The following is a 23,019-nucleotide window of genomic DNA, read 5'->3' as shown; positions in this document are numbered from 1 at the left end:
AATTTAAATAGATTCAATCATTCTTCTTCTGAAGGTAAAACGTAATTAGACTATCATGGAGATTTCCTGATGATCAAGCATATTTTTACTTTACCTGAAAGTATGGGGCTATGATCCTTTTGTCTTTCAGTGAGCCCAGCTGATTTTAACTTTAATTATTTCATTAAGAGGCTTGGCTTTGCTTACACAGAAGCCAGGGGAAGCTTTGCTATTGACCATATAGGGTCAGAGGTAGTCCACTGATAAGAGTCCACAACAAATCTGAAACCTACACCCACATGCATATGTGTATACATATATATTTGTACCCTCCCATGGACAAATATCCCGAAAGAAAGCTGAATAAACATGCATGCACATACATATGGTGAAAGAACAAACCACATATGTAAAAACATACATCTCGGTTTTCTCAGTTACACGTAGAATACATAAACATGCATTGATTGACTGTTCTGAAGTATGCTAAAGGATACATGTGATAAAATTTTATGTAATTCAGAGCTCTTAATATGCAATTCATGAAAATAATCTCAAGCAATTGGGCATATATTTTACTTTACATACTGATCTCTGTTTTTCTTTGCTGTATATTTTTGGCCTATGAAAATAATCTCAAAAGGTGCTGGAGTAAATAGCTTTATTAACAAGTTAACTAAAATAATTATTTGGGGGGAAAAAAAAAAAGCTTTGTAACTTATCCCATGCCTCTTAATTTCTCTTGAGGGGCTCTTATTTTGGAGAGCAATATTGAATTCCTGTGCACCTATTGCCTTTATTCCAGCTTTTACCCGTCATCTGATGCATTCTTTTTTTGTTGCATCTCAGGATGGAGTATCAGTCAAGTAGGCAAAGGCAGTCTAGATTCATCTTGATAGCAGTAGCTAAAAGATACACTTCATGAGGTAGAAATACCTAAGAATGTTGAGTCATGCCAAAGATGCCTGCGAGTATCAAGAAGCATTCCACTATTATGTGGTTTTGGTGGCTAAAGAAATCTGAATTGAGAGTGGTTGCTGATCCCAGGTCACGTAGGTGAACGTGTTCTGGAAGCTGAGATGATATAACTTTGTCACCAGCCAAAAAACCGCCTCAGACCCTCTATCTTTGGAAGGTATACTTTTGCCAACAGGTTCTGTGCATCGGTGCCGCACATGGAACCCTTTGTCACCCGGCCGTGTTGCTAGCAGTTTGGGTGCCTCTGTACGTCTGCTGGCTGTGACCATCCCACCGGCCGGAGCGATGCTCCTGCTCCACGGGAGCTGCAGCCGGCTGGGACCACAGTTGTTTAACGGCAGCACCAGCCCAGGAGGGCTGGGCTGAGAAGAGGCTGATGACGGGGTGGGCGATCCGGAGCCGGCCCGTTGAACGCGACGGGGTGGGCGATCCGGAGCCGGCCCGTTGAACGTGGAGTCCACCCCTGTGATGCCTTGTCACACCGACTTAGGGTGACCTATACTATTTCTCAGAATGGAACAAGGTGTGGAATAAGTGGTGCTTGAATGTTCTGTGCTGTGTACCTGGTGTAGGTCTGAAAGCTGGAAATCAGTAGCTGCTGCTTTTAAATACCGGTGAAATTAGTTGGATAAATCTAATGTAGGATAGATGGCTCACAACAGGCTGGATTCAGGGACAAATCAAAGCAACGTGTCTACCAGTATTTAATGAAGAGTTTGGTGTTCAGGCAAATTTACAGTAGCAAAGCTACATGTACTGGAAAATATATTTCCAGCCTTTTTAATGGTGATCATGTCTTGTGCCTTGCAGAAATCCCCAGAAGACAGCATTAATTTCCTCCATGAAATCCAGTAAATGGTCTACATCAGCTGAATATATTAAAGAAAATGAAGTATTAAAAAAGGTGGGAACTGTAAAATTGTAATGAACATTTGACTCAAACTGAATCTAGCCAGATCAAAATTAATGTGGCAGGAGGGGTAGAGTTACAAAACCTGTAATGTCCTAGCATACTGGGAGGTCATGACAAATATATCCTCAAGTTTCTTACTATAAACAAGGCAGTATTAATAGCACCAAGGGTAGGTTTGTGTGTATGTAAAGAATAATAGATTCTAAGAAGTCTATCTTGAGGTTAAAGAGTGACATTATCCAATGACGTGTTAAAAAATGGAATAGCCTCAAAGAAACAAGAAAGAAGTTTATAGACATTTCAAAGAGACCGTAAAAACACAGACACTATATTAGCATTTAAAAATATAGCTTGCTTGCTTTCTCCTTTATTTGCAGCGCAGACTAGACAGATGCAGGTTATATACCTTACAAGCTAATAAGCTATGCATTGAAAGTCTGACCGTGTACTGACAGTCTAACAAAATACTTTAAAATGGGTGTCATCTTGGGACTGTCCTTAAAGTATTTTGATATAACATCCAACGTTACCTAAGCAGATAAGTTCCAGTCTCTGTATGAACGTATGGAAAATCAGAATCCCAACGCTGACATGTTAGCTGTTGCAGCGTTAGCTCCTCATATAGGGTCTGAGGAGGAAACACAAGAAGCCGTAGCAGTGACGGAACACAATATTCAAGTCTGGCTGCAAGGAGAGCTAATCCTGCAAGGAACTGCAAGGGTTGCAGGCCTGTGAGCTGTAAGAAAGCTATCGAAGGGCTTGGATGTGAGGAGAGGCTGGAGACGGCCTCTCTCCTCTGGTCTTCAGCAGGAAAATCCGGAGAAACCTTCAGGAGCCCTCTGAAGATGCCCCATTTTGATGTTTCTCTTACTGACCACTGTTAGGGTCTTGCTGCTGTCTTCTCCCATCGCAGAACCCTTGAAACGGGCTGTAAGAGGAACCCCCTCCCAAGGGTCTCTCGTGGGCAGTTCATGAGAAAACTGGCTGTCAGGAATTGTAGGACCTTTGCAGCCACGTGAGCAGCACCACTTCTCCAGTCCAGCAGATACCTTCCCCAGCAAACGTGGTGGCGAGGCCGTAATGTGGTTGGAAGTAGATGTGTGCCTACTGGGGTGGCTGGGCTGGTTGTCTACCCCCATCCCAAGATACGGGGAGGTTTTTTTGCTGTTGCAAAACTGTGTTTCTGAGCTAGGTTTGAGACTCTGTGTTTACATGTTATTCGCCACAAGAACCCTATCTGGTCTGTGATACAAGTAGCTTTTGACATTTCTGAGTAAACTGTTTAAATTATCTGTGGGTGGACATTTAAAATGCATCTGTCTAATTAGAGGGCCTTTGTTTATGTTAGGAAAGAAATTAATGAATCCTTACGGACAAATCTGAATATAATTACACAGTGTGCTTGCCACTCTCACAAGCTACTTCCCAGTCTGCTCAGCACTGGGGCCTCCTGCCGCCTTCACGTTTTTGTCAGATGACTTCACTTCTGCTCGAGAAACATGCTGAGCCCTCACTGGGAAGCAGGCTGGGCTATAACTCTCAAATGCCTTCCGTGAGTGGAAACGCAGTCCCAGGGACAGTCCCACGGGAATAAAACCGAATAAAGAATCAAAAGCATAAAACAAAGAAAAACAAGATTTCTGTCAACTTTACGCAGAATCCCCTTGGTGTCTGCATAAACCCTTGAGACATCTCCTTGTTGGAGCTCTACGTTCTCCTGTTGCTGACGGTCCTGCCTCAAACGCAATCTCGCGTTGCCCCATCCCACCCACGTGAGCCCAACCTGGGCAAGGGAGCCTCTTGCCCGCCTTCCTCCTGGATGCGGTGCTGCTCTCGCTACAGCCTCCGCTCGAGTAGGAGGCAACGGCAGGTCTCTTGCCTCTTATTTAATAGCCCGGCGGTCGGAGCGGGAAGAAGACGACCTGGGTACGGTGCCACTGTCAGCCTCAGGAGATGAAAGGTTCTCCATCTGACCTGCTAGGAAAGTAGGCTGGTGAGCGGGGACAAGCGTCTCCCGACCCTCCCCAGCGGGAGTTATACGGCTGCTTGAGACCACAAAGGGAGCGGGTGGGCGAGCCTGGTTATTAGACTTTATTAGACGTTATTAGAAGGCTTTGCTTTCTGTTTTTGCCACCGTTGATCTTGTTCAGACAGTAATTACTGAAGGCAAGATAAAGAGCCAGTCACTGGAAATTAAACTCAAGTCTCCTGGCTTGGTTCTTCTGACCTAACCATAAACTTACGCTTTTTCAGTAAGCAAAAACCGTGCGATGATGAAAGGTTGATGAAAAAGTAATGCAAACAACTGGTATTCCCTGGAAGGGGGGCTGAGCAGCATGCCCTCAGCAGGTCAGGCCAGTGCTTCAGTCTGTGAATATTTGAATAAGGTTGAGCATAAACTGCCATTAGTTTTAAATGAACAGCAGAAGGATGGCAAATAAAATATACCACAGCAAGGAAAAAACAAACAAACTAGATGCAGCATTTTATTTAAAGGCTGAATTAGGGATTGTAACTTCAAGCCAGTGTTTGTCACAGTAAATATTGAAACAACCTCCTGATTCCTGCCTTATAATAGGTACACAAAAAATAGTTATCTTGTTTTAAATATTATTTTTGCTTTATATCTTTCAGGGTCTCCTTTCAACCTATTTCTTAATTGCCATATTCCTCCTGAACTGAATAATAAATGGGATCTGAAATGAATTTAATAGGACATCACCAGCTAGCCACTGCTGATGGATTTTCTCTTGCTGAAGGTCCTCATTTGTTTGGTAAGTCACCAAATTAGGTTAAAATAGCAAGCTATCCTTTACTCAGAAGCCTAGAAGAAAACGCACTGAAATCTCAAGTCAAGGATGTGTGGTTGACACATGCCAACCTTCTTGAATCTTCAATACCTATGGAAGGAATGACAAATAATGGGTCTGTGGTGTTAATGTAATCCTGCACACTATTGCTCTCGTCACTGCTCATAACAGCACTTCTAGTTGTTTTTATAACACTATTCTAATACCTGAAACCATTCCGCAAAGACAGACCTTTGTATGTAGGCTGGATGTTTTCTTCATGTGAGTCTCTTAAATCAAGCAGAGCAGGTATATTTTCAGTTAATTTGTAATAAAATTATACTGCAATGTATTTGCGTTGCCATATTATGCAAATTTATGAAAGTAATTTCACCTAAATTAAAACCATTGTCTTATTGAGACCATTAAAAACTTATGCTATTAACTTCAATGCACAAGAAAATTTATAATGCAGGCTGGAAAATTCTCCTTGCTCCAGTTCCACTGAATTTTTTAAGGCTAAGCATGTGTGTGTTAATGAATGAAGAATTCTTGGTCAATATTTTATAAGCATGGGGAAGCTGTCTTCTGTTATATGCACTGCTAAGGAAAAAAAAAGAGAGAATAATACATTTTTTAGCCTTTCTTTTGGCAGCAGAGGGGGACCTTCATTGAGTAACATGATACATTCAGAGCCTCACACACAATACAGACCCCCACAGAAAGCTGCAACACTTCAGAAGTTTCCACTCCAAATAAGAGCAGAATTCTGTCTTTTTGAGTGCTGGAAAAATTGAGAACATTTCAGTTTCATCTATCTGAAACAAGAATAGTGGCTTGGGCATGGAGGAACTCTGACGCATGGAGCCATCCCTGCTGCAGAGCCCTTAGAAGTCAGGAACATCTCCCCAAATCAGACCACTTCCAGTGTCCTGGCTCCGTACAGCTAAACTAAAGCACTTTCACTAATGATAAGCAAACCACACTGCATTACTGTGTGTTATTGTTTTTTTCCCTAAATATGTTGGGTTTTGGTGGGAGAAATGTTTTTGCAGTTGTTTAAAAAAGTATGTGTAAATAGCTAAACCACTTACTTGCTACGTGTTAATTCCAATGTCAGGCCATGATATACAAAGAGGAGAATGATGTTCAAATCTAGGGTGCCAAATTTTACATCCAGTCATCCCTTGAAAGTCCCACATAACTGAACTACTTCAGATTTTTGTCAAGAAGATTTTCCCCCGATGTCTACTTTTTCACTAATTATTTCATTATTTTTAAAGAGTAACAATCAGGTAGCTTCAAAATACAAGGAAGCATGTTAATGTAAAATACTTTCCCTCCACACTGGAATCTTACTCAGAAATTGTGAGGTCTTCAGAAGAGGGATTGTGTCTCCCATTATAGGTATTCAGAGCTTAGCACAATGGAGATTTAATTCAAACTGACATTTCTGTAACAGAAAGAAATAATGTATTAAGGGGTTGAATCAGGGGTCCCATTAGGAAAGAGACTTAGCACTCCTGCTGTGTTTCACTTAAGCTGACTTCTGTTTTGTACGGCTACTTGGTCCGGTTTTGTGGGATGTCACTCAAGTCTCAGAAGTGAATTCTTTACAAATTTAGTGTCTTTTGCTTTTATAGCTGGAAAAAACCCATCAGAAATAACATGCAACTGAGTCCACAGAGAAAATTACTCATTGTGAAAACATGATTCCATCTCTTCAAAATGCTTATAGGAAATGATTTTGCCTCTCAATTTTATATTTGTAAACTATTTGCATTTTTTTTGACATTCAGTTTTGGTAGGTAGAGACTTGTGAACCCAAAGAAACAGGAAGAAAGCTTTTCTTTTAAATGAGCCTTAGAATATACATTTCTCCCAGGACTTCTCTCATATTACAGCTCTGATGTAATACAAGTGAGAAACTGCTGGCCTACAAACATCAGCCTTTATCCAAAAGTCTCCTTTTTCAAAGATGCATACTCACATTCTGTAAAAAGCCTTGGAAATATATTATCTTTTCATTATGCTTCACTCAGTCTACGGGGAGAGTGTTCTTAGACCTTCAAAAACAAATCTAAGTGCATCTCCAAACATTAGCTCCAGGTTTCTCAAAAGAAATGTTGTCAGTAGTGAGTTGCTTGTGCTGTGAGACTCATCACCATGGTAATTCCAGGGCACTTCTAATGTAGTCACCCTCAAGATTCCTAGTTGCAGCAGGTTTCAGAAGAGCTTAAAGGGAAAAAAAAAAAAAAGGTTTTCTACCTTTCAGTAGTTGGAAATTTTATGTTGCTATTTTAACAGTGTATGTCTAAGATGAAGTATCTCTTTATGTCTTTGGAGTTAGCGTGTTTTAACTGTAGTTTTTCACCTCTGTAGTTATGAGTCCCTGGAAAAGGCGGCTCAAAATGCAAATGAGGAAGGATCTTTAACCCAGCAGAAGTGAGGGTCCTTCCCTTCCATCCTGTCTTCTTGGAAAACTGCTTCTATTTTTCTACCTCACTACTGAGGACATTTAGAAACATCCTAGATCTCTTTATGGAAAATATCTTTTTGAAGAAGTGGCCAAAATAAAATGATACATCCTCTATAGCATCTGCCTGCAAGATCAACTTTTTTCTTCCTTGTAGCTGTGGTTTTCTCAGTGAGGGAAAGGGACTCTGGATGACAAGCAATCCCGGGGGTGCATGCATCTCGATGGGACCTATCCTGTTGAGATGCTTCTCCTCCTCAGTCAAACCCTGTTTTTATTTCACAAGCCCCATTGAATTGAACGGGGCCGGCTATGTGAAGACTGGTCCAGTTCCATATCCTGAACTGAGAGAGTGACACGCCTACCGATCTGCATTTTTGAACCCCTGTAATTTAGGACTGAAATCCTGGTCTCCTTTAAAACCTTTGGGAGCTCTGTAGTTCACTTTAGAGCCATGAATTTATTCCGTGGACACTTCTACCATGATAGACATAGACTGACCTGAGCTCCTCCGCTTTGCTCCAAATTGACTGGACACAAGCTGTGACCTAGAAGATGCTGAGGTGCGTTAGCTGAAGCTGACAAGCCTTGCTCTAGGGCTTGGCAATTCTGCTGGGACAGCAAGACTGTTGCAAAAAGGTATTTGACAACATCTTCCAATTGCCTTTGAAAGTTTTTCATATTAGGGCCTATACATGTGTTAAATACCTATATATCCATTATCTTATTTTTTCCAATGGTTATCACTTGCCCTTTTTCACAAGGGACTGAACTAATTTTCAGACACCAAAAATGTCTCCTTCATATTTTAAATGTGGAGGGTAAACTTATGTATTTGTATGGCATCTGAAATATATACAGCAGTTGACTCAAACTGTCGTTTATATAAGTAAGTAGCAGGCCTTTAAAGTGATAGTCCCATTCTATTTTCTGTGAGAGCACCTTATACAGGAGTTATTAATATGCAAGATATTAAGTGTGAAACTTCAGCTATCAGAGATGGAATTATTTCTAAGAACCTGGAAAGATAAGTCAGTACTATTATATGCTTAAATTGAATAAAGACCTATTTTAAGTATTTTTTGATGGCCTGATAATGTCGTCTTGTAATGTGACATCGAAATAGAACAAGACAAGAAATGCCACCCTCGTTGTACTTATCCCTAGCTGAGAAAGAAGTTTTGGGGGTGAAAGAGTGCTCTTAAAAGCTGTATTGAAACGAACAAGGAAGAATAAACAAAAAATGACATGTAACAAGACAGAAAAGATAGCAATACATCTAAACTTGTCTTAAATATTTGACAATGTAAAAACAACAAAATGCCATTGAAAATTGTTGTAGGCCTAATTGTTGTGCCTAAGATGAGCTTAAAAGGCTGACTCCCTTTAGATAAATTTGTATTTGTTCTGGTTATGCTTTTTTAAAATAAAAAGATAGTAGGATCAAGTGTCCAAACTGATTAAACAGCTTCAAGATCATAAGATATGTTAAATAACTACTTACCTTTAGCACCACCTGGCAGATGATGCAACATCTGGCTTCATCCCTGCAGAGAAGATAATTAGCCCTGTAACAGACCCCCAAATCAAAAGGAAACAAACCAACACAAATTAAAACAGAGTATCATGTATGTATAATAATTATGAAGAGCGCCAAACCAAACAGAGTGGCAATCTGAGAAAAAAAAATAACGAGAAGGGATGCAAGTGAACAGGGCTCTGAGGGTGAAGGTTGCACCGCCGAGCAAGGCAAAACCAAAATGCATTTGTGCGATGCTTTCTGTTGTGCACGTGTGAGTCATTTGTGGATCTTAGCCTGGGAAGGAGACCATTTTGTGAAATAAGGGGATTCTTGCGGTCTGGGGCTTGATTCTCTGCCTATTTACTTCCAGGTGTGATCCTCAGACCTACTTCTGGTCACGATGTGATGCTGGGTCTTAGTGGGCTCATCCACAGTGCTAAAGGAAAGAGGCTGGAGACTGAAAGGGGCACAGCATCCTTGACTGCCCATCTTGACACTACTCTACTCTTATCTTGCTCTGGGGCTCTCTTTTGGATTGCTTTAGTAGGTGTCTTTAAGACGTGGGCTTACTCCAGGGACTGCTTCCAAAAAGGCAGCATGGCCAAGACTGCAGTAGGTTTGGGTCCTTTTACCCTACGCTCTCCTCTGACCCTGTCTCAGTGGGGTTTGTACCTTCGTACTTCAGCTGCCACCAAACCAAGGCGTGCCACACGATCTTGACTTCATGGTGGCATCCAACACAGCCCTCACAGTGTTACAGATGCTTTGAACTGAAATGACATACATTAAACACTAATGGCTGTGTGGGCGCAGAAGAGCGAGGTCAGCAACAAAGACTGCGTAGTGCAGACGCATCCTGCCCGCCCTGGAGAGAGGTAGAGTTACCCCTAAGCTACGTGGATGAGAAGTGGTCCTTGGCGTTTGGCCTCGGGGCAAGGACATCTCTCTGGCACTCTTCTACCTTGTCACGCAGATGTGTCCAGCTTGGCCTGAGCACTTTGGCCTTTTTTTGAGAATAGATTTCTGTGCTTAAAAAAACCTCTGTTAATCCAGTCAGCTAAAATGTGCTTCTTGTGATATTGAAGTGGTTAATCTATTGCACAGAATCACCTGACGTTACTACATATTTACTGATAAAAATTTTGTTGTAAATAAACCACAATAGGTACAAAATTACAATGGCTAGGCTACTTGGAGGCATCCCCTTAAATGGCAACCAAATTTTATCCAGGTAAATCCACACTGGGAACAGACATTGCTATTGTTTCAGACATTTACAAACAAGTTTCTCTGTAATGAAGTTAATCAGTAAACTATGTAACCTCTGGCCTGTGTCACTCCTTTGCTAATCTTAAAGAAAGTTCTCACAGTAAAGAAGGCAACAGGATACGGACAAAGCAGAATTAAGAAGTTTTATTTATACATAGTCTTTAGGGGGGGGGGGGGAAAAAAGAGAGGGAAAGGAGGACTGGGTACCTCAAGGAGAGTGTTTTTCTTCAAGAAATGGTCAGACTGAAGACAGCCTAAGGTAGGATATTGTCATGTTCTCACTTGGACGTGTTTGCCATCTATTCTAGCATTCTTCCTTGAAACCGTAGGATGCTAGAAGGTTGTTTAAACCAAGTGATCTTTAAAGATCTGCAGCAAATAATTTGTTTGGAATTAAATCAGGATTTCATTAATGGTTATGCTATGGTTTCCAAATTACTTTAATCCTGAATCTTGTTCTTATTTCTTTAAGTTCCTTCATGAATACCCTATGGAGAGTCAGAAGTTCATATTTTAAATGTTCTTAGAATTTTTTTCTCTTCAGTTAGCTTTATATTAGTGGAACAATAACTTTTACATTAAAATGTGATCTCGTAATTTCTGTAATATTCTGGATAAAACCACCTTCAATCTGCATGTAACCTCAATATAATTCTGCAGACTGAAAAGGCTCTCTTTAGTTCCTACAAGGAAAATTCCCTTTCATTTCTACAAGTGGTTAAGCCTACATCAAATATTTTTTCAAGTCTTATGTAAAATATTCTGTGTAAAATTTAAAGGAACAAAAGCACAACTCTCTGATGAGTTTCAGTTGCAAGTGCTATTGTGGAAAAATATTTGTAAAATGATGACCACATCTATGTGAAGGTTTCACTTTGATACTAGTAAGCTTTCCAGATTTCTGTAAAACGTTTTTCATTGAAAAATATTTATTTGCAAAACACAGTCTAAAAGATGTACAGCTATAAGTAACATCACATTTGTGTGTGCTTAAGCAGTCTCTCTTTAAAAATGTAAAAGGTACGCTTCTGAAAGGAAAAACAGATAAATGTTTCAAAATAGTGAAGACCACGCAAATGTAAAACATCGCTGTATTCCAGTGAGCTTATTTCTGATTTCACTTTCACTGCTTATACTACTGCCACTCCAGTGATTCCAGTGGGCTGGCTCATCCTTTACAGCGGCATGAGACCTCCCGTCTCAGACTTCCACTGATATATACCTGGAGAAAGGCATATGTATGTTCCGGTTGGCAAGATAAGATTAGTTTTCTTTTGCGATAAGAAATTATTTGGTCTAGATTCGTATGTACTTTGCAAAGCAGAATTCCAAAAATCAGTGTGGTTTTCAAATGTGGCGTGGGACAGAGCAGTGCACCGTATGCCTCTGGAAGCAGAACCCCTTCCGCTTTTGTTGGAAGCCTCGTGCACACAGAGGGCTGGGGAACTCAGCTCAGACCACGCTTTTTGGATCAGGTCATAGAAATACTTTGTCCCAATAATTTCAAGGCATCTAGTTTCTATTTCAGCCTCATCATTTGTTTCAATTTTTTAAGATAATATTTCAGAGTAAAAGGACATTTCAACTAAAAAAGTGAAACAGTTTCATTTTGAAATCATCTTTATGGAACACCTCTGCAGTTTTAAACAATTATTTTTAGGAATGATTTTGGATTACTAATGAGTTGGAGCAGACCATTTCTTGCAAAGTTTAATTCTAGACTCATTGACAATTTTGTGGAAAAGAAATAATTTGACAACTGGTTTAGATCTGCTCTGGATAGAGAATGGTGTCTCACTGAGTCAGCCTAAGTTGGCTGATTTCTAAGGATGAAATACAGATACCCACCAAGTCCTTCAAACAGGTCTATTGGGGGGGGGGGAGAAAAAAAAGCCCTTTAAGCTGAAGAGGGAAAACCTACATAGTTACAATCTAATTATCTTTACAAATCAGTCTGGTCTCCGTAACTAGAATCTGAGCACTTCCCAGAGTTTCAGCTGTAAACCTGTTTTACATATACCAAGCCCATGTTCTCTCAGTCTCTCTCGACCCTGCCTGTTCTTCCTTTTCCCTTCCATTGCTCTGAGCATAGACTTAATTCAGCTGAATTTTTTAACTATGTGCCTGACACAGGAGGGAAAAGAAGGACATACAGGCTGTTTGGTTCCCCCCCCCACATTTAACTTCATACATTAAGACTCAGATTTTTTTTTTGTTTCCTCCAGAAGCAGAGTAGAATTAATGATTGTGAAGACTTTCCTAAACATACCTGTAACCCCAAGGGATCTACAGTGGTTTAAATAAACACCCAATATTGTCTCAGGATGTGCTGCAGTTCTTTAGCAGACCTGAGTTTTTTAACAAGCCCTGAGATTATTTTTTTTACTGTTGAAGGAGTGTTGCCTTCTCTTCTTGCTCTTTCAGAGGCCCAAGCAGTGCAGGAGGCTGGCGTAGAGCTTTTGTGGCATTCCCTGTGGATGGCATAAAGTTAAAAATCAATAGCCTCTTCCTTTTCATTTTGGGATTGTCCTGCTATCTTTTAGAAAACTCAATCAACCAAGTAATTACTAACTAGCAAATGACAACTTAGGTCTCCATGGTGAACAGATTCCTTTCCAAAGAGAGACCGAATGATTTGTATAATGATTGTGTGTCTCACAGTTAACACCAGTTTTTGTACCTGTAGTACCTTGACCAGTCTTTATGAGTAGCAGTCTCAACAAACAGTAAATATAATTAAAGAAAGACCACCCGCTCATTAAACCTATACCGAACAATAAAGGTTAGCATCAAATCATTGCTGTCCTCACCCTTTACGTGTTTTGTGACCGCTGCAGCTGGCAGGTATCAGTGACAGTTTGCATTTGATGAATGAAGCTGTAAGTTCACCTCCAGGCTCTTCTGTAGAGTCCCCAGGTGCCTGTATTTTGTCTCAGGACTCTGTATGTCTACATTGTTTATTTAAAGGGCATAAACTTGGGTTTGGAGAGTGCTGTCTGCTATTCTGCTTCTGCTAGTGTAGTACTTGGGGCTCTGGCCTCTTCTGGAGCAACTAAATGCAACCATAATTAAACTAATTGTTAATAATAAATGACACCATATTCTCATCTGGTTCTGTGTCACATTTTTCCAGACATACATCTTGCTGCTTACTCTTGAACTGGGACCTCAACATTTGCTATTGGCAAAGATGTGCTGTGGACAATACAGCAATCGCACAAATCCAAAACACTTGCATGGCTTCTGCAGCACGGTAAAGTAGGAAGGGCAGAAGGCTGCAGAACAAGACCATGAGACCTTGAAAGTGAAAAAGTAGGTGAAATGAAAAAGGTTAGTTTCTGGCACTAATTGAAGTGAGAGAAAGGAGAAGGAAGAATCCCCTGCCACAGATTTGAATTATTGTTGTCATTACAGATGTTCCTTCTTCTCAACTGTTAGCATTTCTTCATTGTTTCTGATTCCTCAGAAGTGAAGGAGACTTGCCAGGGAACCGATTTGATGTCAGCAAAAAAGTTTTTGGAATGCTTCTAAAGCGCTGTTAAGTAATGGTCACCAATAAACAGTAGTCTATGATTTCTTTGTACTGCTGTTGTCTCCAATAAAATGGGACTCAGCATCTTCCTGGAAATATGCACTATTTTTCTCAGATTCTCTTCTTGAAGTGAATGAAGGAATTGTGTCAGTGTGTTCATGAAACGGCAAGATGTGGCCTTCTCCAACACAAGATAGGAAGTAGTTTGCAAATAACTTTTAAATTACTGTTTTCAGCTGTTTGACATGGGCTTGATTTTAATTACACCACCCAGGGACTGCTAGATGGTGGTGTCCTTGTAGTATAGAAAAACAGGAGACTTAAGTTGTTTGCATTTTTAAACCTGTTATTTAATGGGCAAAGTTAAGGTAGTCTCCAGATACTGCGTCGATCCCGGCAGGAAAGGTTGCCGTTCCTTGCACCGCTGCCAGTTTGTCGTCGGCTCAGAGGTGAACGGTGCCGGCTTGCGGAGGTGCTTCCCACCAGAACCGCACAGCTGCGCGGAGCGGCGGGGCTGGGGCCAGGCTGGGAGCCACTGGACGTGGGATGGCGAGAAGGTCGCGTTTCACCACTTATATTAGGAGTATCTTCCCTGTTCCTACATGGTAACCTCACTGTCCCCTTTCAGGCTCTAGTGGAAGGTTTATTTCAGGTTCTTGGCTTTCTAATTAAGCCTCACTCCTGTCATCCAGTGCAGTTTTTCCCTGTCATGATGTATTCATTGAGAATTAAATAGAAATTAACATGATGTTTGAGTCTTCATCTAGCTTTCACCAACGCCATAGGGTTTTTGGCTTTTGTTTGGATTTTTCTTATTCTGCTGTGAGACCTAATTCAGGTTGCTAGCTTCTCTGTGGTGTGGATTGCTCGTTCTTGAACATTTGTACAATTAGCTGCATGGTAACTTTCAAGATTTTTTAATGTAAGTGCCAGTGCTGGACATTTCCACCAGTAATAAAGGAGGGGCTGAGAACGGCTAAGTTACTTTTAAAATATCTTGCAACGTATTTGTGTAGGACCGGGGCCACAGCAAATCTGAGCTCAGATAATGCAGTCTTTATGATTATGCCTAGTTTTTGAAATGGATGTCTGGAAGAGGAAACTTCTCTGATAACTGCAGTTTCATGGTAGTAATAGAAATTGGGTTTGCATTATTATTTTCCAGGTGTCCTTTCAGAGCCAATGAGTTCTCCAGTGCAAGAGGCAGATGTGTCACCTTACGCACAGTACAACGGTGTGCCATTTCCCCAAGTTCAGCCTCAGATTTCATCACCGCCGTATTACTCCAACCTCGGCTTTTACCCTCCGCAGCATGAGGAATGGTATTCCCCCGGGATGTACGAGCTCAGGAGAATACCCTCAGAGACCTTGTTCACCAGGGAGACGGAGATGATGGATATGCCTGCAGCCAAAAAGCCTAGACTGGGTCACTCCACGGGAAGGGTGAAAGGAGAAGAGCTCTGTGTGGTCTGCGGTGACAAAGCCTCTGGGTACCACTACAATGCTCTTACTTGTGAAGGATGCAAAGGTAGGATGACATCAATTACAGAATACAATTCAGCTAATAAGCACAGCAGTTTCTGAATATTTTTTTTAATGTCTTGTTAATTTTATCTGAGTCATTAAGCATTTTAGAGATTTACGTTTGGATCCGGTGTACGCTATTCTGTATTTTCCCCAAGACAGACTGACAGCATCTTCCACCATTGTCCTGTGACTACAGAGCACCACTGGCCAACCTACGGCTCTTGAGCCATCGTTAGCTCTTGGTAACTGAAGAACAGCTTCCATGTGGGGACCTGGCAGCCTGGCTCTGCTGTCTTGGAGGCTGTGGAAGGAACCAAACCCACGGAGGCCGCTGGGAGTTCAGTGCTAGGCTGCCCTAGAAATCAGCTGCAAACCCAGCCCAAATGCCTCCTGTAGTGTGCATTGAAAGGAATGGAAAGCCATCAGCTCCCACCTGCAGCCTGTTCCCGGAGAATCTCTTTCCCCCAGCTCCCAAAGGATATGGTGGGTGTCTTCAGGTTTGTGAAGTGAAAGGATTGCTAATTCTAGACTTTCTTCAAGGGATAGCCCCTATCCCTAGGGAGGGAGCTTCTTCAGGAAACAGGTGGTATCTTTAGGATAAATATCTTGCCTCTTAGGAGAACAGTATTCACAAGTTGGCGTCACGATAAATGGCATATCAAAAATCATTACCATTACTGGAAACACGATTGCCAGATATTTTAGCAGAGAGGGACAAAAGGTTATGCAGATGGAATAGCAATTATACCTAAAGATGATTACTCTGTGACAGGGCTGAGGTACATTATAGAAAGAAAAATAATGCCCCAGTTTTTCATTCTACTCTGTGAATAAGTATTTCATTATCATTTCTGTTCTATGGATAAAGGCTAAAGCATGGACATTACTGAAGCACTAAAATATCTTAATGTGGAGCTCACTGTCACTGATAGTGGACTTTGAACTAATTTGGGGATTTTGCTTTATCTATTACAAATTTATTTCTGAGGGCACAACAGACCACACTGGTCAACCACTCTAAACACGGATTCAGTCAAGGGTCGTATAGTTTATCTCAAGAATTCCAATAAATAGGAGATTCATTTCTTTCTGCTGTCCGTGTGAATAGTCTCAAAGCCAAAAAATATGAATTAACTCATATCAATGTTGTCATCATAAACCAGATTAAACTCAATTTTAATGTGAAGATTCCAAGTAATGATACGCTTACTCTGTTAGTAAGCTATTCCTACTGTTTATTAACTTCATTATTAAATGTCTTAGCAATTTTTCAGAGACTTACAATTACAAACTTTGGAATGTTCTTAGGACAGAGGTTAAAACCACCAGATATGTACTCAGACTAAAACCCATAGTGAAAGGAAATATGCGTTCATCTCTCTACTGATTCAGTTTGAATCACTCTGTGTAACCATAATTTTACTGCTTTACTGGGATAATTTATTTTCTGTTTTCGCTCGGCTTCATGACTGCAACATCAATTACAAAGAATAGTACCCTTGATCAAACATAGTAAAAGTTGAATTATTTAAAGATAATGCATTCTGCTTCTACAATAAACTTTAGAGGTGATTAAAGTACCAGCTGATTCAGTAAAAAGATGTGCTGAGGACAGTAATTCTGTTTGACAAGGTGAAGGGGATACTATGTTTTCTCGTCCTCTGATCATTCTTGTGCATCCATGGAATTTTTCACATGGGTATACATTACCCTCAACGTATGGAGACCAGAATTGGGCTTGGTACTTCAGTTGTGCTCTTAGTGCAGTAGAAGAACTACCTCACGTCTCACATCCAAGTATGAGCTTAGCCCTTCTTTTTGGCAACAAAACTGTTAATTCATACTCAGTGTGTGTCCAAAATAATACGCAGATCCCTTTCTGCAGGACTAGTGCTCACCTTGCAGCACCCCTGCTCCATTGATGCTGTGGACATTCTTATTCAAAGGGTGAGGCTTTGCACATATTTTTATGGGATTCAATCCTCTGTGATGAAATGTTAAATGTTAAAATTTTTTTCATTTCTTTCTTGGATAATGCATTCAGCAACAAGCTCCATTCTTTTTGTTTTTCTTCCTTGGGCAGAAGGAACAATAGTAAGAACTTATTTATCATCCCTCATGAGAATATTAATCTAAAGATATGGGCAGGATTATATACTTCTATATGTATTTTTTTAATACATTACCATCCATTAACAAATAAGTATGAACTATTTCATTAATATTTTACATATTATGCAAAAGCAGATTAAACAGAACATTTCTTTCATACAGCATTTGCCTGTGGTACTATACAAAAAAAGAAAAGGCTTCCTTGAGGTTTCTCTCACGTCTAATATATCACTTTAGAAAATGCTGCCTTGGTTAACAATAATAGCACCGCTGTTGTGGTTCATAAAGAATGAGGCAGTTCAGGCATTGTTACAGTATAGGGAGCAATATACTGTGCTTTAAAGCCTGCTGCTGTAGAGGGCATTTCTGAGACAACCTCTGCAGACAGACATGGAAGACTTTTTGGTATGGCCTCAGCCTGCACAGCGATACTGGGTTTTAAGCCTTTTTCAGATGTTACAGAACAAGTGTGCCATAGTATCGCACTTGTTCAATAAACCCACAGAGTAAGTTCTGCTGAGAGAAAAGCTAGTTGTGAAAGGCTGCCGCTATGAGTTTTTGCAATCTTCAAACCACTCCTGATAACGCTTGATGGCTCTCACGCCAGACTGAGAATACCTCCTGCAAAGACGGGTCCCACTTTAATCTTCTCCTTGCACTAACACCCACCATGTGGGCATGCGGGGAAGGAACGCCGGAGCACGTCCTGACAGTCTGAGAGAGCGGAGCAGGTGCTTTGTTAGCAACTGTGAACTTCAAAAACTTTTAAATTGAGAAACCCAAAGCAGCTGGCCATCAGGATGGCAAACAGAGATATTTACAAAGCTTTCATCTACACTTTTAACAGCTGTCCTCTTGAACTGTCATAATTTCCGTAAGAAAAATCAGCATCAGTAACATCAGAGCAGCTCTAGCCATAATTAATCATATTCGTGACTAGCTAAGAGAGAACAAAGCAAATTCAACATTTCCAGCCAACACGAGCCTTTTGTAATTTGGCAAGATCAGGTAAAAGTTAGACTGTGCCAGAAAAACCTTCAGCTTTGGGGGCTACCCCTTCATTAGTTTAACAGCTGCCATTTCTGATTTACCTCTGAATTTTTGTAAAACTCTTTCTGGTATAGAAGGTCACACATAAAACATTTCAGGCAGTTTAAGTTCATTTTGAATTATCAGTCAATAATATATCTAGAAATTCCATTCATACCAAAAAGGTAATTTCAAAATTAATTATTAAGAAGCCTGTTCAAGACAACAGTGATTCAATAATCACTTTATGATAAAACTGAAGCAAGAGTAAGGTTAAAACTACTTTTTGCCAAAACAATTATTTCACTTTTCACTTCACATCATTTCACTTTTTGAAAAACTTTATTTTCAAGGGAAAATATTTAACTGCTTGAATCTTGTTGGTTCCTAGCTTTCGCATCTGTATTTTTCATTCTTCTTTCACATTCTTACATACTTTAAAAAATTCACTTACTAAAGTTCGTTTTCTTTGCTCCTCCATGAAAAAGCAAACGCACACCTTGTGGGTAGGATGAGCGATAAAGTCATCAATCGGACTTACAATGTCACAAATATATGTGCAGAGCTTTTCAACATTTACTACTAATTAATGTGTCATAAATTACAGGATTTAAATTTAACAAATAAAATTCATAAATTATGTAAAGCAGATGCAGTTGCCTTTAAATGACACTGAAAACCTACAGCTTAAATCCAGGCCTTTTTCTCCCTTCCTTTCCCAGTAAATGGTAATGTATTAAACACCACGTGAATGATGAATAAAAATAATGCCTGGGGCTGCTGGAGGTTCTAAGCAATCTGCATTTCAAAAGAGACTGATGCCAGTCAACTGTATTTGTCTGAAAAGCAGCCAATAAAACAGACAGCATGGAAGAGATTTCAAGAAGGAATTACAGCAGATTCAGAGAAATGTCAGATTTTTTTGTGACCAGATAGTGGAATTGTTTTACTGGTAGCTACACATTGGTGCTTGGAAGAGATTATGCAACTACAAAAACATGTGCCAAAGTTTGGAAATTGTCATCTCACAATGGCAAAATCATCACGTCTTCTGTTATCTCACCTACATTCAGCGGGTCAGTGTCTTAGCTGGATGCATTCTGAAAACACACAGACAAATTCTGCAACGGACAAAAATTCAGATTCACATCTGAATTTACCCTAGGATTTGAGTATGGGAGATTGGGTCTTATCTGGTGCCTCTCTTAGTGCATCAAAGTGCCAGGTTGGAAAATGATGGTGGTTTTATTAGGCCAGCCAGCGGCGATAAGAAAGCAAAAGCGTTGTGAATAGCTCTGGTTAATGTAAATTTACGCAGAGCTCTAGTTTGAAGTACACTATAAATCAGTGATGTGCCAGCAGAAGATCCCAGGAGTCTATTTCAGAAACCTGCCCTCAGATGGGGAGGAGACCTGATTCCCTCTGTAGCTGATGCTAAATAGCCTGTGCCATAGGAAGGACAATGTAAAAAGATTACGATGACACAGTGAGTCACACTAAAAATTCAGGAAACGTTCATGTCATCATTGGCAGCAAAGACTCTGTTGTTCTTTGATGACTCTTTTATTCAACTACATTTAATATCGTGAGCACTCCACACTTTGCCCACAGTGCCGCTCTCCGAGGTGCGTAGGCAGCAGCCAAATAGGAGATTTGGACAGGCTGAGGAAAGGTCCTCTCAATTTCTTGGAACAGTTGCTGTTTGCAGTTACCACTGTGCAATTTTGGAGTGAATCCAGCGAGGATACCAGTAGAACTGCCTGTGCAGGTGAAATGAAGTGACTGCTTAACTCATCAGGTGGACAATATTTAGCGAATGTGTCTGGGTTATCTTGTAAAGTGGGGAAGAGGCCACATGTACAATAGGCAGACACGATGCAGCTTCCTTATTAAACCTGGGGATGGGCAAGCAGACCAGTTTGTGGAGCTTCCGCAGCTCCCAGGAGCTGAGGGAATGGTGGCGAGTTACTCAACCCTCTGTCTGCGCATCCTGTACCTCAAGAGACTTAAAAGACTCGTATTTTTTTCACTGGCTATTTGTATGGTATCACCCTACATCTCTAGTGCTGGTGCTCAACCTGCTCCTGGCAGGTTTCAGGTTTGGCTCTGGATTTTCCCAACATTCATAGTTCCAGGACCTTACTTGGGGCTAATATCTAATGTTTGGGCCTGTGATTTATCATGTTAATTTGTTAAATTATATGACTTTGATACTGTTGTCAATACAAATATCAAGAATATAGTCATCCAGGCACTGAGAGAAACTCGCGGTGCAGCAGAACGTGTGTCATTCAGAAAACCCAGATGCTCTTCAACTTGATTACTTTGCTGCTTTGAGTGTTTTCTTTTACCTATGCCACTGCTGTGTTGTGCAGGGTTCTTCAGAAGAAGCATCACGAAAAACGCAGTATACAAGTGTAAAAATGGAGGCAACTGCGAGATGGACATGTACATGAGGAGAAAATGCCAGGAGTGCCGTCTAAGGAAATGCAAGCAAATGGGCATGTTGGCTGAATGTATGTATACAGGTATTTGCATTATATAGTCAGAGTGTGCGTCAAATACTGTATTTGTTTAATTAGGCTGGTTTTAATAATAAAGCTATAAAAGATGTCATCTGGCAGGTGGAAGGCGCATTAAAGGCGATGCCATGCCTGTGCATCAAATCCTGTTGAAAAAGACAAATGCACTGCTAAGCAATGGGATTTAGTTAGTGGTCAGGGACACAAGGGAGTGATTGCTGAGCAAACGGTGAAGGAAGGGCTGTCCTGCGCTAGGTGACAGCCAGTCGTCGGCTTGAGCGGGAGGGAAAAGCAGTCAGGGGAAGCGAGTCTCCAGGAGACTCCCCAGGAGCGAGGAGTTTGCAGTGTTGTGGAAGCCAGAGCAGGAAAGCCCTGGCGCTTTCCTTCGCTACTCTTTCTGGGACTCTCCTTGTCAAGTTCTTGCTAGCCAAGTCCAAATTTTGGCATTCAGACAATGCCATTTTCAAGAAAAGAAAAGGACAGCCACTAGCAGGAAGTTTCTGCAGACTTGCCAAGTGTATATTCCCAGACCTCACGCAGCAATCGGGCAAAGCCTGCTAAGGGCTTGCCCTTTTTTATAGTCTCAATAACTCTCCTTGTGGCACTATAGATTTTCCTGCCTTGCGTATAGGCACATAGGTAGAACCATCTCCAGAAGTGAAACTGATGGACTTTAATAATGTTTCATATTAAAGAGAATATTCTATTCAGACTGAGAGCTTATAAACTTTATTGAGCTTCACATCGGATAACTTAGAACAACAGGGATATTAGAGTGCAATTTTAAACACGTTTAAAACTCCATTTTGAGTCAAATGTTGGCCAATCCATTATTTTTGCAAGCTTGCTCCTGAAAAAACTCTGTAAACATCTGCTCTTCTGCCTTCCATGAACAGGGCTACAATTTATTTTTCTTGATGGCTCCAATCGTTTTAGCATACCCGTATGTGTGAAACCAATTTATGTTCATACAGGAAATTAATCTACTTGGAATTTTTAATATACTTCTATCCCTCAATCTGATCAGAGGATGCTATATTAACTGTTGGTTTTGTGAGAAACAATAAGCTCCATCAATATTTGGAATGCATTGCCAGCATAATGTAATTAATCTTTCATTCTGCAAATTGAACGGGCTACAAAGATCCTGAGATATGACATATTCTCGTGCAATATGTAAATATATGAGCAGACACCACCACTGCGATGACAGCACTCAATGTGTCCCTAAGTGTCGGAGGAAAAGAACTCCCCTGTGGTGCTGATCCCAGATCCATTGTTCCAAAATTTTGAGGGTTCAAAATAGCCCGAGTGACTCAGTAAAACAACAACAAAAAAAAACATCACCAAAAAAAAAAAAATCAGGTCAGCGTAAATAATACTGACTGGGCCCACATGAAACTTTTAAACTGGCCTATCATTTTCACAAACTGGCATATGTGAAATAAAAGCCAGCGAGTGCGACTGCCATCTGACTCTCTCTCTGCAATGGAAACACTGGGTATCTTGTGTTGCTCATGACTTAACCATAAGCATGCTCTAATGCACTGCAATGAGGATGTTTGGCAAGGTAGTATTTAATGGCTTTTAAGTAGGAGTGTGCTGTATAATTGCTTTTAGTTCAAGGCAATCCAGGACAGTAAAACATGAAGCTTCTAGTAGTATAGAGCATTTATTTGGGGGGGGGGGGGGGGGGGGTAAAAAAAAAAAAAAAGACTAGGAAATAAAAGGGTACCTTGAACTTTGTTTCACTTACTCATTTTGTAGGATTGTAATTGCAAGCTCTGTGGATTCTTTTTTCCCCTCTGAACAAGGAGGTAAAGTCTTATAAATATTTATGGCATGGCTACTCAATAGTCCTACTCCTGCCCTTTATACACAAACCACAGACAGATCAAAATTACTAACCATCAATTTCAGTTATTTGCTGTCATTTTGATATAAACTGCAAGTTTCTTGGGTGAAATATCTACCTAGGGAAGACCCAGGTTCTGCCACTCTTCCTGGAAGGTAATAACCATTTAATACCCATTAAAACCTAGCTATCTCTGAGGTAAAAAGTAAAGTCCTGTCTCTCACATGAGTTTTCCAGCTAACTTAAATGGAGCCGGAATAGGATATCAAGGTACTACTCAGTAGCAGGAAGCATGAGAAAAATCTCTCTTACTGCCTAAGGCAAATATAAACCAAATTTTCCCTAGGAAGGTAGTAGACCAGATCCTCAGCTGGTACAAAACAGCACAAGCCCATTAACACCGCCAAAGGAGGCACTGAATAATTTAGAAAAAGAAATCTATGATGCTGTGCAGCAGCACAAATTACATGGCTCGATACCAATTATTATCTCCATCGTTCCTATTCCTCCCTTTCA

The 23,019-nt window shown here is 40.6% G+C and overlaps 1 protein-coding gene across 7 annotated transcripts in view; it reads left to right on the top strand.

Moving 5' to 3' along the window:
• NR1H4 (nuclear receptor subfamily 1 group H member 4) overlaps window positions 1-23,019 on the top strand; it is a 41,830-nt gene that overhangs the window by 2,655 nt on the left and 16,156 nt on the right. For 4 of the 7 annotated variants that reach the window (XM_030003167.2, XM_030003169.2, XM_030003166.2 and 1 more), the window contains exons 2-5: window positions 1,768-1,861; window positions 4,505-4,644; window positions 14,624-14,986; window positions 20,502-20,654. In XM_030003167.2, coding sequence (XP_029859027.1) covers window positions 4,560-4,644; window positions 14,624-14,986; window positions 20,502-20,654 — 601 coding nt within the window. In that variant the 5' untranslated portion in view covers window positions 1,768-1,861; window positions 4,505-4,559. The remainder of the gene's footprint in view (window positions 1-1,767; window positions 1,862-4,504; window positions 4,645-14,623; window positions 14,987-20,501; window positions 20,655-23,019) is intronic. The other 3 variants (XM_030003171.2, XM_030003170.2, XM_030003172.2) reach the window with 3 other exon arrangements.

This window comes from Aquila chrysaetos, chromosome 26 (assembly GCF_900496995.4).
Source record: "Aquila chrysaetos chrysaetos chromosome 26, bAquChr1.4, whole genome shotgun sequence".
Taxonomy (NCBI): domain Eukaryota; kingdom Metazoa; phylum Chordata; class Aves; order Accipitriformes; family Accipitridae; genus Aquila; species Aquila chrysaetos.
The sequence above is the reverse complement of the archived record's forward strand: the minus strand, read 5'-3'. Positions and strand labels throughout refer to the sequence as shown.